Here is a 24,316-nt window from a genome sequence, read left to right on the forward strand (position 1 = left end):
GCACCGAATCACAACCTGCGCGTGTGCAAACGTGCCGCAGCAGGTTGCAAACGTGCATCCCGCAGGGATCGCATTCGCAACCCGAGCATCCACTGTACAGTAATCCATAAATTGCATGTGGTATTTTGTATTTAATTCAAGTAGGGCTTTGTTTTTGTAAAACACACCAACAGTACGTTGTGTCTCCTGCTCTCGCTTTCGATCCTTACCTTGCCAAAGCTTCCTTTCCCCAACATTTTGTGCAAAACAAAATCATCTATGGTAAACTTCGGCAGCTGAGCAGGGAGGTCTTTCCTTGGTTCCAGTTCCACCGGGGAATCGGGACCCGGGACGTCTTCTGCAGGGGATTCCCAGGAAACTCCCTGAGGCTCTGCAATGGATCCCAGTGGAGTTGCGTTAACTGAAAGAGCTCTCCCCATTGCACTGACGAGACTTAACTGCTTGTGGGAACGCACCCCATTGCACCTCTCTCTCCACCCAACGACCCAATTTGTGGTGAGGTGTAACCCGGGACAGATCCTGCTGGGCTGGCTGGCTTAAGCCACCTGAAACTCTCGGCTGTGTTCCTGGGACACAGTCTTGGGTGGTTGTGGGATGGGGACTGTCTCTCAGCCTAACCCACTTCACAAGGTTGTTGTGAAGAATAGAATTTTATTATTACGGTCACAGACCGGTTCCAGGTCAGGAAAATCATAAAACACAACAGGAATACATTGAATTGCAATTGGGTATGACAGAGACAATTCAGATATAGAGGCAGTTAAAAAATATACATATAAAATCTTGATCACTAAAAGATAACCTAAAATTATCATTTAAAACCTTAGTCATTTTGGTAGTACAGCTTGTTCCCTAAGTTTTATGGCAGTCGCACAGAATTTGGCCACCCTTAGCGTAATCTCTAGATCCTTGTCCTCTACCAGGAGTTTTAGACATTGAAGTTCGGACCCATTTGGAGATTTCTGTATAACAGGAGAGATAAATACCGAGTGTATATCCACGTGGAAACGGCAGCGTAACAAGACATGAGAGACAGTTTCTACCTCCATCAAGCCGCAGGGGCAGACTCGTTCCACGTATGGTTTACCCTCGAATCTGCCCTGCAATAAGGCAGATGGCAGCACGTTGAATCTAGCGAGGGTAAATGACCGTCTGTATTTGGGTATTTGTAATTTTGACAAATATTGTTGTGAAGATAAAAGGGGGAGGGGAAAAACCGTGTCTTGAACACCTTGGAGGAAAGGTGGAACGTGAATAACAATATTAATCTAAGGGCGATTCATTTGTTTTCTGTGGAGCTTATTCCCAAGTAACTCTGTGCAGGAGTCATAGAGTTGGAAGGGTCCCTCAGGGTCATCTAGTCCTACCCCTGAAATAAAGGGAATATCAGTTAAAGAATCCTTGATTGATGGCCACCCAACCTTTGCTAAAAGTCTCCAGTGAGGGAGAATCCATCACCTTCTGAGGTCATCCTTTCCATTGACTGCAGGCCTTGTCTTGTACAGGTCCCTGTTTTATCTCCTTTCTCAATATTTGGCAGGTAAATGTTTAAAGTCAAAAGCATATATATATAGACCAAGGAGGCTGCTAAATAAGGTGGCTACTCAAACGATAACTGAGACGCGGGTGGCGCTGTGGGTTAAACCACAGAGCCTAGGACTTGCCAATCAGAAGGTCGGCGGTTCGAATCCCCACGATGGGGTGAGCTCGCGTTGCTTGGTCCCTGCTCCTGCCAACTAGCAGTTTGAAAGCACAGCAAAGTGCAAGTAGATAAATAGGTACCACTCTGGCGGGAAGGTAAACGGCATTTCCATGCACTGCTCTGGTTTGCCAGAAGCGGCTTAGTCATGCTGGCCACATGACCCGGAAGCTGTATGCCGGCTCCCTCGGCCAATAAAGCGAGATGAGTGCTGCAACCCCAGAGTCGGTCACGACTGGACCTAATGGTCGGGGGTCCCTTTACCTTTACTCAAACGATAAAATACAGCACCTTTTTTCCCTGCTGGAGGTGCTGGCACAGGAGGAGGAGCAGGCGTCGGGTCTTTGTCAGGGAAGACAATTTCCACAGGTCCTTCTCTCAAGATCTTCTCTGACTCCCGCAAGCTTCTAGCCTGCCTCATGGTAAAAATGAGTAAAGGAATGAATCACGTAGCATGCTTGCTGGACACTGTGCAAGTGTGGGATCTAGCATGGGGCACAAGATTGGAAACTAAAAAAAATAACAATCGATGGAGTTTATCCATAGATGACACCCTACAACCATGGAAAACACCCTACAACCAGAATTTAGGTCACACACAGAAACAAACACACTTCTTAGCAACTTGTCAAAGAGTTGGGCTGGCCGTGGGGAGAAGATGAGTTTTTGCCCAACGAGGGAAAGATGACCTGGCCGGCACTTTCTTGATCTCTTGCCCTCAGGCAGAAGATATAGAAGCCTGATTAGTCGCACCAACAGGGTAAAGAACAGCTTCTATCCGTGGGCTGTTAGGCTGCTGAATGAAAAGATAACAACAGGGCAACTGACTTTAGGGTTTAGTGGGTGTGCGTCAGTAAACGAGGGGAATTAAGACTAAGAGAGCTGAGTGGGGGGCGCTTGTGTAACCTCACTGTATACAAGTTGTACAAGTGACAATAACGTATTTCATTTCATTTCATTTTAAAGGTGCCAGCTGTAAAATAATAATAATAAGAGCGTCTAGGATTGGGTCAATGGCCCATCTAGTCCAGCATTCTCACAGTAGCCCACTAGATGCCCATGGGAAACAAGCAGAACATGAGCACAACAGCCACTCTTGTGGCTTCCGACAGCTGGTAGCATTGCTGCCTCTGACAGTGAAGGTAGGGCAGAGTCTCCATCATGGCGACCAGAAACTTGGAGGAAACCTGCATGCAGGACCATCAAGAGCGCCCTAGTCAATAGACGTCTTTGTCACCTGATCGGTGCTGCCAGTGATCTCCAAATCATCTCTCTGAATCGCTTGCAAATGGACTTCAAATGGCTTGCTGTCACCAACCGTCAGCTGATTGTCACCGGAAGCAAAGCCCTTTGAAGGTAGGGGTTTCTCCTGGCACCAATGAGCTGATTGGCACCCACAGCAAAGGGTCCCGCTTTGAAGTTGCCACCTGATGTCATAATGAGGTTGGCATCAGATGATGGACAGGCGGGGCAGCCCCACCCACCTGCTAAAGTTGGACGGCAGGGGCAAGGGAGGAATCCAGCCCCCATTTCATCTGATACTTCAAACCAACTAAAATAAACTCACAGGGAGAATGGGACATCCTCTTTTGTAGAGGTGGCAAGTACAAGAAATATACATAAGCCTTCTGTGCTTTTTTGCCCCAGAGGAGCCAAAGAACGCCGCTGCTTGCCCACCTGTTGCCGGCTCTCGATCAGTTGCAGCGCTTCCGCCATGAGCTTCTGGTTGATGCCGCAGAGGTTTGCCACTTTGGCTTGGCACTTGTGGTGGACGTTCATGGCACAGGCTGCAAGCAAGGCATGGAGTCAGCAGGTGAGGTTCTGGCAACGTTAAGAGAATCCAGTCCGCAGGTTAAGAACATTAGGTGAGCCCGCTGGGTCAGGCCAATGGTGCAATGAGTCCAGCCTCCTGGTCTTGCAGTGGCCACCCAGTGGGAAACCTTTGAGCAGGACCCAAGCCCAAGAGCACCCTCCCCTCCTGCGGTTTCCACCAACTGGTATGCAGAATCATGGAATCATAGAGCTGGAAGGGACCCCAAGGGTCATCTAGTCCAACCCCCTACAATGCAACAATCTCAACTCAAGCATCCATGACAGATGGCCACCCAACCTCTGCTTAAAAACCTGCAAGGAAGGAGAGTCTAGAACCTCCCAAGGGAGACCATTTGTGATGGCCTGGGACTTGGGCTCGGACTCGGAACCAGAGGAGTCTCAGTCCGCACCAGATCCTTTGCCTCAGGCATCATCTGAACCAAGTCTGGGGCCTGATCCTGAAGAGTCCCAGTCTGCACAGGTTCCCCTGCAACAAACACCAGCTGGGCCGAGTCAGGGGCCTGAGGCTGCCCTGGCTCCAGATGCGGGGATTACCTCGTTGCCTTCAGCTGGGCCATCATTTACAGCTGCTCCACTACCAGTTGGGTCAGGGGAGGCTGAGGCAGCCCCTGGGTCTAGTAACCCACCGACGTCTCCCAAGCTGCAGAGACTCAGGTCTGAGAGAAGGAGAGACCTGAGTACTCGCAGGAGGAGTGCTCGCCTTCGGGCGAAACTGGGAGGTGAAGACTTCCGGGGTGGCGCCATTGGTAATGGCGGACTCCCTCTGATCCGGAGGGACTGGCTCCACGGAAAACGGGTCTGTTCCGCTACGGCGAAGTGGGGACCCTTCAAAAAATCACAGGCGGAGGAAGCCTGTGACCATGGGACTCGGCGGGTACCTTTTGCGCCCCCCCAATCCATAAAGGAACCCAACTACGGGCTCCGGAGCGAAGAGGGGCTAGTGGCACGGTGCTGAGAGTCAACTGCTTCTTCCGTGGAGCGAAGCCGCACAGCCGTTGCTGGAGAGCGCTACCTTTTTCCTGGGACAATTTGGTTACAAAAACAACTACCCGTGAGCAGATCAAATTTGGACAATTGGACTTTAAACAACGATCTGTGAGTAGAAGGGAAAATTGGATTAGGAAATTCTTCTTAATTTGGCACTGAAGCGGGAAGGTCTAAACAGGAAGTCAGCCTTCCGTTTCTTGTAGATAGATTAAAGCAAAGACATGGCAAACTAGAGTTCAGAAAATCGTTTGTAAAGGATCAACTTTCATCATTTAAAACTACTGAACCCCCTTCGGAAGCAGGAGAAGAGGGGGGATTTTTTCCGGATGGTTTAAACTTGCAGGAGAGAGTGTAAAGAAAAGTAATTTTCCACCGTCTTGAACCTGGGAGCGGGATGTCAGGACAGACTTTTTGGGAAGTTCATTGACTATAGACAAATGTTTTTGACAGATAGTTAAAAGAAGAGAAACATAGTGATTCCATTGTTCTCTTTCGCATTTTAAAGGAACAAATACTGACAAATTATCTGAAAAAGGAAACTTTGTTGTTATATCTGTTGTTAAAAAAAGAAAAAGAAAAGAGATTGATACAAATAGAAGTTCTTCCCCTAGAGGGAGCTTGTGAAACTGTTATTAAACTTGAACTGGGGTGCTTCGCAGCTGCAAACAGATTAAGATCGTGGGAACAGACTTCTGACCTTGCATAACAATGTATTCAGAGGCTCTGGTGCATGCTTTCTGTAAGACAAGTGCTTTATTGGAACAGTTACATGAGAAGACGGATTTGATGACTGTTGCGATTAGAAATTTTGGACTGTCATGGAATCTTAGAATTGTAGAGTCATGGAAAATCTGTCATGGAATCTTAGAATTGTAGAGTTGGAAGGGACGCGGGTGGTGCTGTGGGTTAAACCACAGAGCCTAGGACTTGCTGATCAGAAGTTTGGCGGTTTGAACCCCCGCGACGGGGTGAGCTCCCGTTGCTTGGTCCCTGCTCCTGCCAACCTAGCAGTTTGAAAGCACGTCAAAGTGCAAGTAGATAAATAGGTACCGCTCCAGCGGGAAGGTAAACGGCGTTTCCGTGTGCTGCTCTGGTTCGCCAGAAGTGGCTTAGTCATGCTGGCCACATGACCCGGAAGCTGTACACCGGCTCCCTCAGCCAGTAAAGCGAGATGAGCGCCGCAACCCCAGAGTCGGTCACGACTGGACCTAATGGTCAGGGGTCCCTTTACCTTTACCTTTATCTTTAAGGGACCATGAGGGTCATGTGGTCCAGCCCCCCTGCAATGCAGGAATCTCAACTAAAGCATCCATGACAGATCGCCGTCCAACCTCTGCTTAGAAGCCTCCAAGGGAGGAGATTCCACAACCTCCCAAGGGAGTCTCTTCCTCTGTCAAACAGCTCTTACCCTCAGAACATTCTTCCTGTTCTTTAGTCGGAATCTCCTTTCTTGTAACTTGAAGCCACTGGTTTGAGTCCTACCCTCCAGAGCAGGAGAAAACAAGCATGCTCCTTCTTCCATGAGACAGCCCTTGAGATATTTGAAGATTGCTATGCTATCTCCTCTCAGTCTCCTCTTTTCCGGGCTAAACAAACTCAGCTCCTTCAACCATTCCTCATAATAATAATAATACAGTCGTGCCTCATGTTACGTTTGCTTCATGATACGGTTTTTTCAGGTTGTGACCCGGAAGTACCGGAAAGGGTTACCGCCAGGTTTCGCCACTCGCACATGCGCAGAAGCACAAAATGACGTCATGCGCAGAAGTGGCGAATCGCAACCCGCGCGTGCGCAGACGCACCGCTGCTGGTTGCGTTCTATTCATGTTATATTTACAGCTCTATAGCTGAGTCCCTGGACTTACCATCACATTTCAAACCCTGCCGCGCCAGACCCCAGAGCAGAGTGCCGCAGTGATCGCAGAATGTTGGGCTTTTGTAATTGTAGACCTTAAATCGGTGGGGCATGTCAATCTTAAACCTCTCTTTGTGGAACTGCAAAAAAGAGAGAGAGAGAGAGAGAGAGAGAGAGAGAGAGAGAGAGGACGAGGTCAGAGGACGCACATGGCCTGCTTCTGGTGTTGCAAATATACAAAACTGAAGGGGTTCAAGCCTTTAAACAGTTCCTCTTTTGCAAATACAAACAGTTCCAGTGCAAATGAATTGAACAAGGAATTATAAACAATGTCATGGGTTCTGCAGTGACTGTAATCAAATGTTGTCCCTCACTTTCACTGTTATGTACTGAAGTTCTCACCCTGGGCCAGCAGGGAGATACTGTAGACAGTTATGCAAATAAGGGATCGAAAGTGACGTTCAGTGATTGGATAGTTTTAGAAAATTGTTACAGTTACGTTGTAGTTGAGCTCTATATAAGCAGGCTGACTGAACCCTTCAGTTCAGTTCTGTTCTGGCCTGTGAATAAACAAGAGCTGTTTGAAGAATTGCTGTGTCGTCTGATATGTTCACCCACAACTTAACATTCACAATAGACCAGGAAAGCTGTGGACATCCAGATGTGGTTAGACTCCAGCTCCCATCAGCCTCAGTCAACATGGCAAATTGTCAGGGAAATGAGAACTGCTGTCCAGCAACATCTGGAGGTTCCCTCTCTCTGCTGTATACAAATATTTTATCCAGCTTGCCTGCGAAGTAGGTCATTTTGGAGTAGGAGAGGAAAGACGACATCTTGCCCAAGGCAACTCACGGAGGCAATGGCATCATGAGAGCCAACAGGACTTAGGTCAGGATAGGTGAGTTCAGACCCCATTCAGCCGTGGCATCAGTGCCGGCTCTGTCATTAGGCAGAGTGAGGCAACAGCATCAGGCGGTCAATTTTGGATGTCACAAAAATATAGCAAATTGTTGCAGTTATTAGCATTGCATTTCTTAGTGCTGCTGGGAGGACGAGAGATGCTGGTGGGATTTTCTGTCTCTGCTGCCAAAGTAAGTTTGCTGGCCTTAGGGACGACGCACTTGGACTGCAACAGGGGACCCCATTTTCTAATCTGCCCCAGGCAGCAAAAATTCTGGAGCCGTTCCTTTCCCTTGTGTAGGGTTCAAAAAGTAAAATTCCTGACAGACACCCACAGAGTTGTTGAGATTTTTTGCACCATGCATACGGAATTCGCTTAAATTCCTCGCAGACGCCATGTTTACACCTCGTGTGACTGTGTAGTCCCATTTGTGTCCTCCTAGCCTACTTCACAGGGTTGTTGTGAAGAAAAGAGATTGGCAGAGGGCACCAAATCTATCTGCACGTCTCTACCTAACAACCCTTGTGACCTTGAGGTCCATGATTTTCTCCAATCCTTTTTTTTTTTTTTTAACGAGGAAAGGTGTTTTCAAACTCTTGGCAACCGGTGTGTTGTCAACTGATTCACAAAAACATCCTTCATTCAGAGACACGCTGCCCTCAACCGATTCACAAGAAGTTTCATTCAGATACATGCCACCTTCAGCTGATTCACAAAAAGGACCTTCATTCAGATACATACCATGGTTTCTCTGCTGTTGATGGCTGATCCCGTACACTTTGCTATTACTTTGTCAATGCACTTCTTGTGAATGGCAGCATTGCATTCTGGGAAGGGAAAACAAACCATATAAAGCATTGTTGAAGGGCCACAAGAAGTAAGAGATGCATTTTAAATAAAAGGACACATTCTACTCATGTAAAAACACGCTGATTCCTGGACTGTCCATGGGTCGGATTTAGAAGGCAATGGGCCAGATCCGGCCCACGGGCCTTAGGTTGCCTACCCCTGTTATAACCTAATCCTTCACAGGTTTGTTTAATTCCATTTTCAAGCCAGCCACAAGCAATAAGAGAAATATTGCAAATATTGCAAATATTGCAAATATTGCAAATATAGTATTGGACATTAGAATAATATTAACAACAACAACAACAATTTATTTCTATCCTGCCCATCTTGCTGGGTTTCCCCAGCCACTCTGGGTGGCTCCCAATAGAATATTTAAAATACGATAAAACATCAAACATTAAAAACTTCCCAATACAGGGCTGCCTTCAGATGTCTTCTAAAAGTCAGTTGTTTTTTTCCTTGACATCTGAAGGGAAGGTGTTTGCACCGGGCGGGTGCCACTACCGAGAAGGCCCTCTTCCTGGTTCCCTGTAACCTCACTTCTCACAGTGAGGGAACCACCAGAAGGCCCTCGGAGCTGGACCTCAGTGTCCGGGCTGAACGATGGGGGTAGAAACGCTCCCTCAGGTATACTGGACCGAGGCCGTTTAGGGCTTTAAAAGTCAGCGCCAGCACTTTGAATTGTGCTCAGAAACATACTGGAAGCCAATGTACATTCTTAAAGAGAGGACATGGACCTTTTCTGTGTGGGAATAAGCCAGCATAGGACTACCTCCTGACTGGGTGGAGCAAATTGCAAAAGTTCCAGAGCCAATGGGAAAGTGGCGTATCCCCTCAATTTTGGCTTATCACTTGGCGATTTTGCACTTTTCCTGGAGACCCTAAGGAAAAGGTGAAATCCCTAAAATATCAGAAATGGAGACTCAACCAGAATCTGCTGTATAGAAGGAATATACCTGCATGTAGCTTCTGCCTGCTCCCCGCTGTTTTTTAGGATTGAATTTAACAAAACACAGGCTGTGTAGCTTAAAGCATGCCCAGGCTGTTCTTTGTCTCAATTCCGATTGAAGCTGGTTCATGGGAAAACGCCTCAAAATGCAGAATTTCATAAGAAATTGCAGGAGAGATCCAGCATAGGTTTGGACCGCTTCTCAAAGAGTTGAAATGGCAGTGTGTTGACCCACAACCCAGCCAGAAATTAGGCACTTTTCAGCTGTAACCCTATGCCTTCTGACCTGGGTGTAAGTCCCACTGATCTCAATTTGCCTTACTTCAGAGTAGACCAATAGAGAATGTTGTCATTAATTCCTACTGTAGTCTGTGAGAGGGGACACGGCTCTTGTAGGTCACATTTACACATGCGCTCTTTGCTTCCACGGCTGGCTTGCTATTTTTTTTTAAGCATTCTCGGTTTTCTTCGGGGCAAGAAACACTGCAGTTTCTATTTTGGCAGGTGTAAATAACGCGATATGCTAAAAGTTTCTTACGTCTGCACTGGTAACCTTGCTTGTTAAGACCCCTGAAACACAGAAAGGAGAGAATCTGGAGTAAGGATAATGTTCGTCATATATATTTGAGAAGAATGACTTTAAAACAAAATAAATGCCGTGTGTTGGGATCTGGGCCCAGGAAGGCTAGGCTCCTCACTCAAGTGAATGAACGAATGTTTATTATTATGGCCAAACAGCCAGCATACTAAAACCAGAATTGCTGCGTAGTTCTTTACAAAAACGATAAAGATGATCAGAGTGGAATTTAACAATCAATATACTAATTAAATAGACTTAAGAACTCCATTTAAGAAATAATAGAATAAGAAGATTTAACTATAAGCTGTAATGATTTATGACTGTTTGTGCAGCTGTGTAATCTTTGACTTATGGCTATTGCACAAAATCTATCTGCTGTACATTTCTAGTGACATCTGGATTCTGGTTGGACAGAATCCTTCCTGGTACTTTTCATACACAAAGGGTCACGAGAGAGGCTCTGAGATCTGTATAAAATCTACAATGGAATAGAACGTGGCCCACAGTTTTTATCTGACCGCTCTTACATGGGCAGACCCCTTCGCCATAAGGAATCTTTCTGTATCTGCCTTCCAATAGTGCAGGTGGGAAGACATGGAATTTAGCTTGCGTAAATGTCTTTCTGAATTTGGGGGATGGTCAAATTTCCTCAAATAAGTGGTGTCAGCTGGATAAGGACTGGAGAAAACTGAAGTCACTATTAGTACGATAGCAATATGTTCAAGGTAGAAGCAGGACATTAAATATGTCTTTGCATTTAGAACATGCAAGTTTCTTTTTAAAAATGCAAAGATAATCTGTTGGGGGAGAGAATCAAAGCAAGCATGGAGTAGAAATTTAGCCCTTTTCTCTTCTGCTATGGTTCTGAGGAAAATCCCTCCTTTTAAGGTGATTTTTGCGCTCTCTCTCTCACACACACTCTCTTTCTCCCATCAATCCTCCTTTGGGCCCAAAGGGGAGGAAATCCCCCTGCAGCGGATGCTATTCAAATTTTCAAAAATACATGTTAAATTCATAGGTGTCGTTTGCCTCTTTGAGGCTATTTGAGGTTGCATCATTTGCATATAGGGGGCTGGGTAGGATTTTGAATTCACATTGAGGAATGGTTCGCAGTGGCCCTTCCGGTAAGAGGGTTCCGTTGTAATATATACAGTTACTGACTCACAATTGCACGCATGAAAGGGTTAACCTGAGCCATGAGTTCGTTACCAGAGTGGGTGTGGCTAAGTAGGCACTCAGCAGCCTCTGCTCTCCCCACCCCCTACTCTGCTTCTCAGTCTTTTTCTCTTTGTGCTTCCTGGAACAAGCAAAGAAGGAGCCATGTGGCTTTGGCTCCCAGCTCAGTTGTTCCTCCAAGTGAACCGAATCTCTCCAAAATGGAGATTTTAAAGCCTACATCTTTGGCAACTCAAAGACTGTATGATCTTTTTTTAAAAAAAGAAAGCAAGTACTTTTCTTTTTAAGTCATTCGAAACCCCTTTTCATATTCGTCTTACTGCCAATTGATGGAGACTACTTTGCTGTAATGTCTGGAAACACTGAGTAAAACATCCACTTATTTGCAAGATTTCGTATTTTCATGGGGAACAGTTGTTTAAGGTAGATGAGGGCAGATGCAAATTTAACCAAGTTTTAATGTCCTTGGAGCAATTGCCATTGTGTATAATTTTGCTGCAAGAGAGGAAGAGATCTCTCTTCCAAACCCCTCCCTCTCCATCAGAGAAGCAGCAGCTTGCCCCTTCCCCACTAGACAATCTTCCTCACATTGGTGCTCTACAGATGTTTTGGACTACAATTCCCATCAGCCACAGCAAGCACAACTGGCAAAGGCTAGTCTAGGGCCATTCAGACTGGGGCCTGATGGGAGTTGTAGTCCCAAAAACTTGGGCATCAGGTTGGGGGAAGAAGACTGCCATGGGAATAGATCAAGGAAGGGAGGGGAAGCCATGTGTCATACCAGACAAACTCGTGGCAAACGGAACAGAATGTGGGCTGAGGGAAGAAGGTAGCAGTGAACTCGTGACACTTGACATTGTGGATCTTGGCTTGCTTGATGGCTCCTCTGCGTTGGTGCAGAGAGAAAAACCCTTCCTTTTCACAGTCAATAAACTCTGGATCATCTGGGTGAGAGAAAGAGAGAGAAGTCTCGTTATTCTGATGACGAATTCCTGTGGTCTTCCAATAAGCTAAAATAACATATATTTAAATCAGCTCGAAAAGGCATCAGCTTTAAAAATAAAGAGCAGGGCACACTTCCTAAAACAACCCAGAGAGCTGAGTCACACAACCAAGAGAAGTGAGTGGTTGGTGCATATATTTGTGGACTGCCTGGGGGTGTGGGGGTGTCATATGCCTGAATGCTTGCCCCATGGGGGGTGGGATTCCATGTCTTTGAAAAACTAGCAGGTCAGGGAGCAGGGTTCTCACCTACATTTGTCCTTGATCTGCTAGATTTTGATGTGCAGGGAGGACTGACACAAGGTCCTCTTCCAGCCTGAAGTGGTACTTGTTAAGTTGTGGGTGAACATATCAGACGACACAGCGATTCTTCAAACAGCTCTTGTTTATTCACAGGCCAGAACAGAACTGAAGGGTTCAGTCAGCCTGCTTATATAGAGCTCCAGTACAACGTTACTGTAACAACTTTCTAAAACTATCCAATCACTGAACGTCACTTTCGATCCCTTATTTGCATAACTATCTACAGTATCCCCCTGCTGGCCCAGGGTGAGAACTTCAGTACATAACAGTACCCTCCAGCAGAAGTAACATGGCTGTAATTTTGGCTCTCATCAAATGTCAGGCATCTCCTGTAAAGACCCCTACCCCACATGAAAGAAGCATAGGAATAGCCCTCCTGATCAGGGCAATTGCTTATCTGGTCCAGCACTCTGTTCTTACAATAGCCAACCAGATGCTACAAGCAGGAAATGATGACAAAATTGGGGACTGAACCAGAAAAATGGTGTCCTACTACTAAGCTAAAGCTCTTTACACTCAATCTTTGAACTGGGAGGAAAACAGGACCTTTCTGCCCAAATGTAAATTGCAGGGGTGTGGGGTGTGTGACTCCAGTTTGGGACTGTAACAAAAAGACAAGGCTGCTCCTACCCAAGATCCAAATCTGGAGTGGACCAGCTGAGCTTGCAATTTACTGTAGTTTTTTTAAAAACAAAACAGCGAACACACAATTGCCCATTAACTGTTTCTCAAGAATTCACGCCGATTTGCTCGTAAAAAGTTTGTAGGGTGTTTTCGGACTACGTTGGCTATTTATTGTGCATTCGTTCTGATATGCTCGCAGGGTGGTTAGACCACCTTGCATCCAGCAAGCAATATGCTTTCCAATCTATTTTCCAGTCACTTTCCTTCTCAGGAAGCTGGTTTGTTACATGAAAGCACCAAACCATCTTCAATTGCACAAACTAAAATTCACCAGGATGTGACTGAATTCCGTCCGAAAACAAGGAGTCCAGAAGTGGCCCAGGGTTTGTCCTGAGTGATGAAAGACAGCAAATGATGCTCGCGCATGTGTGAATCAGTCCTTTGGGTGTCACAAATCCCAATATGTTGCCATAATAGCCAATTAAAATTGCACCGGTCATTGAACTGGTCCCTGAGCAGTTTAAGAATTTCAGTATTTTGAGGCTCTGCTGTGTTTTTTTATGTAAAAGTATTTATCGCTCTGCGTTGGGATTTTGTACATTTTGAAATTACCATGTCCCAACCTGAGCTTTCAGGGTGGGGAAATCCGCAGCGAAAATAACTGAATATGTCGTAGCAATAATATGACCATCACTTGCCAGTAGTTTCCAGGAAGTATCTTGCATTCATTAACATTCTGCCTTGTGGCTTCAGTTCTAGCTAAAAATAAAATAAAATAAAGGAAGGCAAGTTAAAAATAGCTTTTGTTTTTTGTTTAAAAAGGAAGAGTGAGTGACAAAACAGCCAGGGAGTGACCATTGCATGAAAAGCCATAATGGAAAGATATTGCAATCATCTTGTGATCCACAGTAAAAATTTAATAAATAAATAAATGTATTAAAGTATTTATTTATTTATTATGAAGGGAGGTTGAGAACACTTGACATTGGTTAACAGACATACAGTCATACCTTGGGTTAAAGACGCTTCAGGTTAAATCTTTTCATGTTGCGTCCCGCGGGGACCCGGAAGTACAGTGGTACCTCAGGTTAAGTACTTAATTCGTTCCGGAGGTCCGTACTTAACCTGAAACTGTTCTTAACCTGAAGCACCACTTTAGTTAATGGGGCCTCCTGTTGCTGCCGCGCCGCCGGAGCACGATTTCTGTTCTCATCCTGAAGCAAAGTTCTTAACCTGAAGCACTATTTCTGGGTTAGCGGAGTCTGTAACCTGAAGCATATGTAACCTGAAGCAAATGTAACCCGAGGTACCACTGTACCGGAAAGGGTTAATTCCGGGTTTCGGCACTCACGCATGTGCAGACACTCAAAATGATGTCATGCGCATGCGCAGAAGCGGCAAATCGCGACCTGCACATGTGCAGACGCGCAGATGCAGGTTGCGTTCTGCTCAGGCTGTGAACAGGGCTCCGGAACGGATCCTGCTCGCAACCAGAGGTACCACTGTAATCCTTTGCTTGTCCTCCTGGATGAAAATACAAGAACTTTGCTGGATCAGACCAATGGCCCATCTAGCCCAGTGTCCTGTTCTCACAGCGGTCAGCCAGTTGCCTGTGGGAAACTTTCAAGGAGGACTGAAGCACAAGAACACACTCTTATGCAGTGGTGTAGTGTGGGAGTGGGCAAAGGGGTGGTTGTCCCAGGCCCAAAATTGCTAGGGGGCACAAAATTTCAAACACCCGGTGCTGCCTCCGTCGCTGGACTCCATCGAAAATGGCTTTTCCATGAGAATCAAGAAGTGACCTCTCTAGACAATGGAACGACTCTTCTCATCTCATGTCTGTGGCTGCAGTGGATGACGTCATTAGGCAGTTGAATGTGCATGTGTACTCCACCCGTTTCCTTGCTTCCACACAGCCCCGGGTACTGGCAACCCACGCTACACCACTGGTCCGTCCTGCTGTTTTCAGCAACTGGTATTCAGAAGCATTGCTGCCTTCCTGTGATGGCCTGGGATTCGGACTTGGAAGCTGAACCTGAGGAATCCCAGCCTGCACAGGAGTCCTCGCCTCCAGAACCAGCTGAGCTGGAGCTGGGGCTTGAGCCTGAAGGGTCCTCACCTGTGCTGGATCCTCAGATGCAGGCATCAGCTGAGTCTGCTCTGGCTCCTGAGGTGATGGAGGACCCATTGCCTGCAGGTGCTCCACTCTCAGCCCCATCAGGGGAAGCGGAGGTTGCCTCTGGGTCCGGTAACCCTCCAGCTTCTCCTGAGCTGCAGAGGCTCAGGGCAGAGAGGCGGAGGGAACTAAGTTCCCGCAGGAGGAGTGCTCACCTGCAGGCCAGGAGAGGTGAGTCACCAGAGGATTGGGGCTGCCCTATGCCTCGGGGCAGATAAAAGCCAGTCAGCCCCAGTCCCAGGTTGCGGGAGCAACGTTGTTGCTAGCCGGTTCCTGCCTGCACCCTGTCCTGCTCGTCTGCCAGAGTTCCTGACCCCGCCTGACTCCCTACCTTGGACCCAGCTACAGCTTTGATGGACAGCCTCCATACCGCACCCTCGACCTTGGATCGGACTCAGACCTCGCCACATGGTTAACCCTCAGGACCACCACACTTCCAGAGTGGAGGCAGAGCTTTGCCATCATGGCTCATAGCCATCGATAGCCCACAAATTCAGCTAAACCTCTTCTAAAGTCATCTAAATAGGTGACCATTTGGGTTGCCCCTTTTCTGAACCTGCCCCAACTCTGCAACAGGATTGCACTGTGCAGTTCAGATCTAGGCATTCAGTACCCTCTCCTGCATTTATCATTCAGTCTGGTGATCACAAATGTAAGAAGGTCAATACGTCACCCATCCTCAGAAACGTTGTAATAATAATTTATTATTTATACCCCACCCATCTGGCTGGGCTTCACCAGCCACTCTGGGCGGCTTCCCCCCAAAATATTAAAATACCGTAATACATCAAACATTAAAAGCTTCCCTAAACAGGGCTGCCTTCTAAAAGTCTGGTAGTTGTTGTTCTCTTTGACATCTGGTGGGAGGGCGTTCCACAGGGCGAGTGCCACTACCGAGAAGGCCCTCTGCCTAGTGCCCTGTAACTTGGCTTCTTGCAGTGAGGGAACCGCCAGAAGGCCCTCGGAGCTGGACCTCAGTGTCCAGGCTGAACGATGGGGGTGGAGATGCTCCTTCAGATATACTGGACCGAGGCCTTTTAGGGCTTTAAAGGTCAGCACCAACACTTTGAATTGTGCTCGGAAACGTACTGGGAGCCAATGTAGGTCTTTCAAGACCGGTGTTATGTGGTCTCGGCGGCCGCTCCCAGTCACCAGTCTAGCTGCCGCATTCTGGATTAGTTGTAGTTTCTGGGTAACCTTCAAAGGTAGCCCCACGTAGAGCGCATTGCAGTAGTCCAAGCGGGAGATAACCAGAGCACCAGAGGTACTGCGTCCCCAGCAATAATGTTTTACACAAGTGCATTTCAAAAGCTTCCAGGACAGTTGCATCATGATCTATACAGTTCTCTACATTTCTTCATTAAGCTTTCCATTAAGTTTTTGGAGTAAAATCCCTGGCGAGGCATGAACGAATTCAAGCTCAAGTCAGTTTTATGACTGCCAATTATTCTTCCTGCCCAAAGGGGATTTTTATTTTTTTTTAAATCTAAGCAAAGTCTATTAGAAGAGTGTCCTTCAGACTGAGCAAATTCACAGCAGGCTTATTGAAACCAAGTGTTTCAATTCTGCAGGAACTGGCAACTCCCACTGACTGCAGATGGCTTTTAAGGAAAAGAGTCTCCATTAATTAGCTCAGTGGTAGAGCATCTCTCTAAAGGACGTGGGTGGTGCTGTGGGTTAAACCACAGAGCCTAGGGCTTGCTGATCAGAAGGTCAGCGGTTCGAATCCCCGCGACGGGGTGAGCTCCTGTTGCTCGGTCCCAGCTCCGGCCCACCTAGCAGTTCGAAAGCACGTCAAAGTGCAAGTAGATAAATAGGTACCACTCCAGCGGGAAGGTAAACGGCGTTTCCGTGTGCTGCTCTGGTTCGCCAGAAGCGGCTTAGTCATGCTGGCCACATGACCCGGAAGCTGTACGCCGGCTCCCTCGGCCAATAAAGCGAGATGAGCGCCGCAACCCCAGAGTCGTCCACGACTGGACCTAATGGTCAGGGTTCCCTTTACCCTTTACCTTACATTCTGCATGGACTGGTTACATGGCAACATGTGCAAAGGGCTTGAGATATCTATTAGGTCCATAAATTACCATATAGCATATATTCAACACAAAAAACAGTAACAATTTGTTGTTGACAAAGGACAGCTGGACATAGAAAGGGCCCCATTATCTTCAGTAGCTTAGGGCCTCATCAAACCTAAATCCGGCCCTGCAAGTGAGCAACGGCTCTGGCGCTTACCCAAATTTCTGATTTCCCATTCTTCTTTTTGCACTTCTCTGCAACCAAATTGAGTTCTACCGTCGTTTCTGCGACCATTTCGGCGCTCTTGTCCTTCACAACGATGTGCATTACACGCCCCCTGTGGATGTGAGCATCGAAAGTGCTGTTCCAAGGTGGGTACATGGTGGGCTTCTTCTGGACGTAGGACTGGCCGTTCTCTAGGGTCAAAAGGATTTATTTGAATAGTTGCATCTCATCCAGAGCAAATACTTCCCCCTCTGCCCCTACTTAAAAATTGGAAGCGTAATGCAACAAAAGAGGTAAAAATGGGAAGCGTAATGCAACAAAAGAGGTTCAAAGACTCTCTCAAGGCAAATGTAGTATAAACACCGACAACTGGGAAACACTGGCCTGTGAGTGCTCCAATTGGAGAATAGCCTTTACCAAAGGTGTCATGGGCTTTGAAGATGCTCGAACTCAGGACGAAAGGGAGAAACTAATCCAGAATGTGGCAGCTAGACTGGTGACTGGGAGCAGCCGCCGAGACCACATAACACCAGTCTTGAAAGACCTACATTGGCTCCCAGTACGTTTCCGAGCACAATTCATAGTGTTGGTGCTGACCTTTAAAGCCCTAAACAGCCTCGGTCCAGTATACCTGAAGGAGCGTCTCCACCCCCATCGTTCTGCCCAGACACTGAGGTCCAGCGCCAAGGGCCTTCTGGCGGTTCCCTCACTGCGAGAAGTTACAGGGAACCAGGCAGAGGGCCTTCTTGGTGGTGGCACCTGCCCTGTGGAATGCCCTCCCATCAGATGTCAAAGAGAAGAACAACTACCAGACTTTTAGAAGACATCTGAAGGCAGCTCTCTTTGGGGAAGCTTTTAATGTTTAACAGACTACCGTATTTTAATACTTTGTTGGAAGCCGCCCAGAGTGGCTGGGGAAACCCAGCCAGATGGGCAGGGTATAAATATATTATTATTATTATTATTATTATTATTGGAAGGCACGTTTGGCAAATCCACACCGTGACCAACTCCCACCTGGAAACCTATGTCCCCAATGTGGATGGATGTGTGGATCCAGAACTGGCCTTCACAGTCACTTACAGACTCACTGTTAAAACTGTGTTTTTTGAAGACACTTGGCTATGAGGTATCACAGAAGAAGAAGAAGAAGAAGAAGAAGAAGAAGAAGAAGAAGAAGACTCACCACCCCAAAAGGGAATGTGACCAGTGGGCTGAAAAGCATTCCCTGTGCGTGTTTTAATGGGAATGTTCTATTGTGCATTTAAATTATGAATGCTCACATTTAAATGGCCATGCAATCAATCAATCAATCAATCAATCAATCAATCAATCAATCATATTTGGGTCATATGCCAAAGGGAAGCACCAGCACTTTGAGCCTGGAAACGGACAAGAAACCAATGCATTCTTTCCAAACAGGTGTGAAATGATCCCACCTCCTGGGTCTCCTATTAGCAGTTTAGCAGCTGCTTTCCAAACTAATTGGAGCTTCCATACAGTCTTCAAAGGCAGCCCCATGTAGAGCGCATTGCAGCAATCCATCCTGGAAGTAACTAGAGGAGGGACGGCTGAGGCTTGACTTTGAAAGTCTTCATTCTGCAGAGTTCAAAGACACACCAGAGCCTTCCAAAAAGCAAATGTCACCAAGGCAGGCAGGTGGCCGAAGGCTGCAGGTATCCAGGTGGCCTGTTTGGTCAAAAGGAGTTTTGAAAGGGCAGTGAGTTCATCCTCTGCATGATTCATCAGGATTCATCAAAGCCTTTCTTCTGAAGTGGCAACAGCAGCGCTACTCACCTGCGGGCTCCTGTTTCAGGGCCACCTGCTTTGTGGGCAGCAGGTTCGAATAAAATAACAGAATCATCTGCAAGGCAGTTTAAGTTCAGCCCTGCTCCCTGAATTTCCTCCATTTCAACTCATAAATGCATGCAACATTGAGGAAGATGGAAGGCTTGCTTTGTTAAACAACTATCTGACTTTTAGAAGACATCTGAAGGCAGCCCTGTCTAGGGAAGTTTTTAATGATTATTATTATTATTATTATTATTATTATTATTATTATTATTCTGTCAGGAGCCACTCAGAATGGCTGTAGAAACCCAGTCAGATGGGCAGGATATAATAATAATAATAATAATAATAATAATAATAATAATAATATCAGATCACATAGGGGCTCATTCACACTTTTGCTTGACCTGGATTATTATTATTAATTAGATGTATATACCATCATAAGATTTCAGAGCTGAAACAAGTCGCATAAAATACAGGGTGAAAACAAGACAGAATAAAATACAGGGTTGAAGCTAGTGAATGATTAAAACAAAAAAGCAAGACACATTTTAAAGGCTGTAGAATATTAATCAGCCAAAGACCCATTTGAAGAGGAAGAGTATTCCACAAGCTGGGAGCCACTGCAGAAAAGGCCCCGTGCTCACGTTGCTACCCTCTGGACCTAACGTGGAGGATGGACATAGAGACTGGGACAGTTTCTATGGGGAGTACCAATGTTGTGTACTGATGAATTATCCCAGGTTTCAAGGACTTTTCTTGACGTTCTGTGGCTGTGTCTTACCTGCTGAGCCAATGTCGGCTAAGCAGAAATATCTCTCTGGGTTTTCCAGACATTGCATAAGATCCTATTAATTGCCTCGAGACTTATGTGGATTGCAGTGTATTTAATTAACGGGCAGTAATATTGGCGGAGAAGGAGCCATTTCTTTTGAGGGTGGTTCGTTTAAGCAATTTCAGCCTCTCCATCAAAGCAACATGATTCTATAAAGCTTCTTAGTTTGCTGGCTCTTTCCCCAACAAGACATTATGGGATGTGTGTGTGTGTATTAAGTTCCCTGACCTTTCTGTGCAAGACTAAATGCTTTTCTGCATTAAGAGGGATTATTTTTAGCTTGCCGGCACTCTTGGATCTCAAGATTATTCTTTGGGTGTGTTTTTTTTTTAAAGGACTACAATAGCACCTTTTTTCTTTCCTTTTGAAAGGTACTTTTCTTTGCTTAGCGCCACTGTTTTGAATAAAGGCCTATTTTACACAGTTCTGAAATTGGAACGCCTTACAAAATAAGGTAGATTCCTGATGATTTCCATTCATATTGAGGAGTTCTGGAATGGCCAAGTCCTAAATCGTTCCTTAAAATCGCGTGACACTTAAATACTGCTGCATGCTGAACACAGGGAGAATAAAGTAGCCCAAACTAGGCACTTTAAAATACAAATTATTTATTCTGCTTTTTTTCTTTTTGAAAAGAAAGTCAAAATTCACTTGGGAAGGCTGCAAGTTGGGTGGGACAAAGGAAGGCCGACTAGAGAGAATTAGGGCCAGTGTCATAGCTAAGTGGCAGAACATCTGCTAGGCATGTAGAAGGCTGCGGGTTCAAGTCCTAGTTAGGGCTGGCAATGACTCCCTGTCTGAAATCCAGGAGAGCTGCCAGTGCAGACAACACTGAACTCGATAGGATAAAGACAATTTCCAATGTTCCCATGCTTAATCCCTTCCTTTTACTGTAGTTGTTTCCCCCCTCAAAAAGGAAAAAAGAGAAAAAAATCTACCCTGAGCAAGCTGCTTTACCTCTTCTTATTTTATTAAAAGATTAAAAAATACATAATTACAAGTGTACAGAGTAAGATGAGACAAAAAGAAGAAGAGAAGAAAAGAAATAGTACCCAGGCATGTAGAAAACTTTGGGGGGAAAGATGGGACAATTGAATCTTTCTCCCTGTGGGTAAAAAAAGCAGCTGACGGAGGGCAATTTTGGAGCTGGGAAATGAACAGGAGGGAAAGGATGAAGTAGTCTCTATCTGCTCTTTCTCTGACCCAACTGCAGGCTGCTCTGTTGTCACCAACCTGCGACAGGGCCTTTTCTGTGGTGGCTCCCCATTTGTGGAACGCCCACCCCGGTGAGGTACACCTGTCTTCCTTGTTACTGGCATCTAAAATCATTCCTGTTTGATGGCTGAAAGACACTGCTCCTGGCATCTCTCAGATTCCGGCAACTCCGAGACAATTTTGTAAAACTGTTGTTAGAATATTTGAAAATAATCATGGCTGCGTTTGCCGTTCCTGGACTCCTTTGGGAGGAAGAGCAGGATATAAATTGAATGAATGAATGGGCAACATAACAATTAACGGGAATATAACAACAACAGCTAGGCTAGCTCAGTTGGTAGAGCATGAGATGTGGGTTCGAGTCCCACAGTGGGCATTTTTAAAAACAACAACAAGAACAACTCTGTATTGCAGGGAGTTGGACTAGAGGACCCTCATGGTCCCTTCCAACTTAGAATTCCATGATTCTATATGAATCTTGTTTTGAAAATAAAACCATGACAGACAAGAACATATAAAATACCGACTGCATCAGGCCTCCCTCCCTCATCTGAGACAGCCATTCCAGCAGTGGGAGAGCTGGGAAGCAGAACTCACTCCACCATTTCCCTCCTGCCCCTGAACTGTGCCAGTCGGCCATTGTAGGAACACCAACTCTTTAGAAATTGGTGCCTGAGTTTTGATTTTCCTCTGCCCTCCTTGTTCCTTTCCCCTTGTGTGTCGTGCTTCTCTAGACTGTAACCTTGCAAGCAGGTGCTGTCTTGTTTTGACTACTGTATATGTAAGCCGCTCTGGAATGCTTTTAGGCTGGAGAGCAGGGTATACAAATGTTATCAATCGATCAAGAATCAATCAATCAATCAATCAATCAATCAATCAATCAATGTTAATGTGTGATTTGAAACTCACTCTGGATAGACTCAGGCTGCATCTCCCCTAGTAGGGCTGGCCCAAGACATTTTGGCGCCTGAGGCGAACCACAAGATGGCACCCCCTTCCCCACCAGGGAAGAAGGGTGAGTGAAGATCAAGAACAATATTTGTGGGTGGCCCACAAATATCTACATTGGGATCTGCTGTCCCTGTGGATCCTGCCGCCTGAGGCTGTCACCTCCCCTTGCCTCACAGGTTGGCCGGCCCTGACCATTGGCCATTGTTCAGCCTGGACACCGAGGTCCAGATCTGAAGGTCTTCTGGCGGTTCCCTCACTGTGAGAAGTGAAGGTAAAGGCAGAGGGCCTTCTCGGTAGTGGCACCCACCCTGTGGAACACCCTCCTGTCAGATGTCAAGCAGATAAACAGCCATATGACTTTTAGAAGACATCTGAAGGCAGCCCTGTACAGGGAATGTTTTTAAGGTTTGACATTTCACTGTGTCTTCAATATTTTGCTGGAAGCCTCGCAGAGTGGCTAGGGAAACCCAGTCAGATGGGCGGCATATAAAAATAAAATAAAATATTGTTGTTGTTATTAAGCACATGCATGCTCAAACGTAAGAATAAAGCACTTACCCGACTCCACTGCTTCCTTGACTATCACTGCGCAATACGGATCAATCACATCTCCCTGGGAAGGGAGATAGGGACCGCTGTCGTAGTTGGACAATCCAATACGGAGAAAAGGAGACATGTCGGTCTCTGAGAGGAGAAGAAAGCAGACGTTATAGGAGAGGCTCTCGCAACTGCCTTGGCTGTTATAGTTTTAGCGTCTGTGGCAAGCCCGGGAATTTAACAGAGAAGTCGCTTATCCATTCCGGACAGCATTTCCCCTCTCCGTCCCGCAACCCGCTGAGTTAGCAAAAGTTTCCCTGGCACATGGAGCGGCTATGCTGTCGGCTCCTCTGTATCGCTGGAGGCTGCTGTGGTCACCAAGGCAATGGTTGGGAATGACATCTGATTGACTTTGCTGGGTGAAAAGCAGCAGGCAGCTGCAGGAGGGCTTGAAATTGGATATTGGATGCTGGAGGAGGGGGGGCGAGGGGGAAGCGTTTGCTTAGTGAACCCTGCACAAGTCAATGCCAGGCACAAGCTGCCCCGAAAAGGAACCAGGAGCAAAGCAGTTTGCAAAATGGCACTGCAAGGGGATGGCTGGAAGCTGGCATGGTTAAATAAGATGCTGTCTTATTTAAATTTGATGTGTTAAATTTGATATTTATACAGTGGCGGGTGGCTCTGTGGTCTAAACCACAAAGCCTAGGGCTTGCCGATCGGAAGGTCGGCAGTTCGAATCCCCGAGATGGGGTGAGCTCCCGTTGCTCAGTCCCTGCTCCTGCCAACCTAGCAGTTCGAAAGCACATCAAAGTGCAAGTAGATAAATAGGTACTGCTCCGGCAGGAAGGTAAACGGCGTTTCTGTGTGCTGCTCTGGTTTCACCAGAAGCAGCTTAGTCATGCTGGCCACATGACCCGGAAGCTGTCTGCAAACAAACGCCGACTCCCTCAGCCAGTAAAGCGAGATGAGCGCCGCAACCTGAGAGTCGTTCGCGACTGGACTTAACGGTCAGGGGTCCCTTTACCTTTACCTTTTACCTTGGTTCTCAAGTGCCTTGGTACTCAAACAACTTGAAACCCAAACACTGAAAACCCAGAAGTAAGTGTTCCGGTTTGTGAACGTTTTTTGGAAGCTGAACGTGCTCTGTTTTGAGTGTTATACTTCCGTTTTGAGTGTTACACTGAGGTCTGTCTGGTTTTGCTTTTATTTTGCGTTTTTCTTTTTGCAGCTCTTTTGTTTTGTTTTTTTGTGACTGTGTGGAACCAGTTCAGCTACTGAATGATTGATTGTGTGACTGCAGCACACTGTTTCTTGCTTTCATTTCGTTAGATAGTAAAATTCATGTTAAATTACTGTTTTAGTGGTTGTTTTTAAAAGTCTGGAACGGATTAATCCGTTTTGCATTGCTTTCTATGGGAAAGTGTGCCTTGGTTTTGGAACGCTTTGGTTTTGGAACGGACTTCTGGAACAGATTAAGTTTGAGAACCAAGGTACCACTGTATACTGGATGGAAATGAAGTCAGCCAGTGAGTGGGACCTTGGATGGGTGAGCCTCACCGGAAGGGAAAACAAACACAGACCCTCCAAGCATCCCTATTTTCCAGGGACAGTCCCGGATTTACAGAAGCCGTCACGCTTTCTGATTTGATCCCAGAATGTCTGCCGAGAAAGCCTTGTGACTGGCCGAAGATCACCCAGTGAACTTTGTGGCGGAGCTGGGATTCGAACTCTGGTCTCCCAGGTCCTAGTTTGGTATTCCAACTTCCATGCCACCATGTCATGGAGGGGGGTGGCATTCACAAT

General features: G+C 46.4%; 1 protein-coding gene and 1 long non-coding RNA gene across 3 annotated transcripts in view; both read right to left on the reverse strand.

The window, feature by feature from the left end:
- LOC308486478 overlaps positions 1-24,316 on the reverse strand; it is a 260,503-nt gene that overhangs the window by 180,037 nt on the left and 56,150 nt on the right. The gene's annotated exons all lie outside the window — the stretch shown is intronic.
- PRKCQ (protein kinase C theta) overlaps positions 1-24,316 on the reverse strand; it is a 52,744-nt gene that overhangs the window by 16,046 nt on the left and 12,382 nt on the right. The window contains exons 2-11 of one of the 2 annotated variants that reach the window (XM_081022820.1): positions 22,535-22,660; positions 17,173-17,372; positions 13,460-13,520; positions 11,614-11,776; positions 9,615-9,646; positions 8,017-8,102; positions 6,385-6,514; positions 3,377-3,486; positions 1,964-2,111; positions 210-370 (exon numbers count right to left, since the gene is read on the reverse strand). In XM_081022820.1, coding sequence (XP_080878946.1) covers positions 210-370; positions 1,964-2,111; positions 3,377-3,486; positions 6,385-6,514; positions 8,017-8,102; positions 9,615-9,646; positions 11,614-11,776; positions 13,460-13,520; positions 17,173-17,372; positions 22,535-22,652 — 1,209 coding nt within the window. In that variant the 5' untranslated portion in view covers positions 22,653-22,660. The remainder of the gene's footprint in view (positions 1-209; positions 371-1,963; positions 2,112-3,376; positions 3,487-6,384; positions 6,515-8,016; positions 8,103-9,614; positions 9,647-11,613; positions 11,777-13,459; positions 13,521-17,172; positions 17,373-22,534; positions 22,661-24,316) is intronic. The other variant, XM_081022821.1, reaches the window with a different exon arrangement.

This window comes from Podarcis pityusensis (genome assembly GCF_964106645.2).
Source record: "Podarcis pityusensis genome assembly, chromosome: 10".
In the NCBI taxonomy this organism is placed as follows: Eukaryota; Metazoa; Chordata; class Lepidosauria; order Squamata; family Lacertidae; genus Podarcis; species Podarcis pityusensis.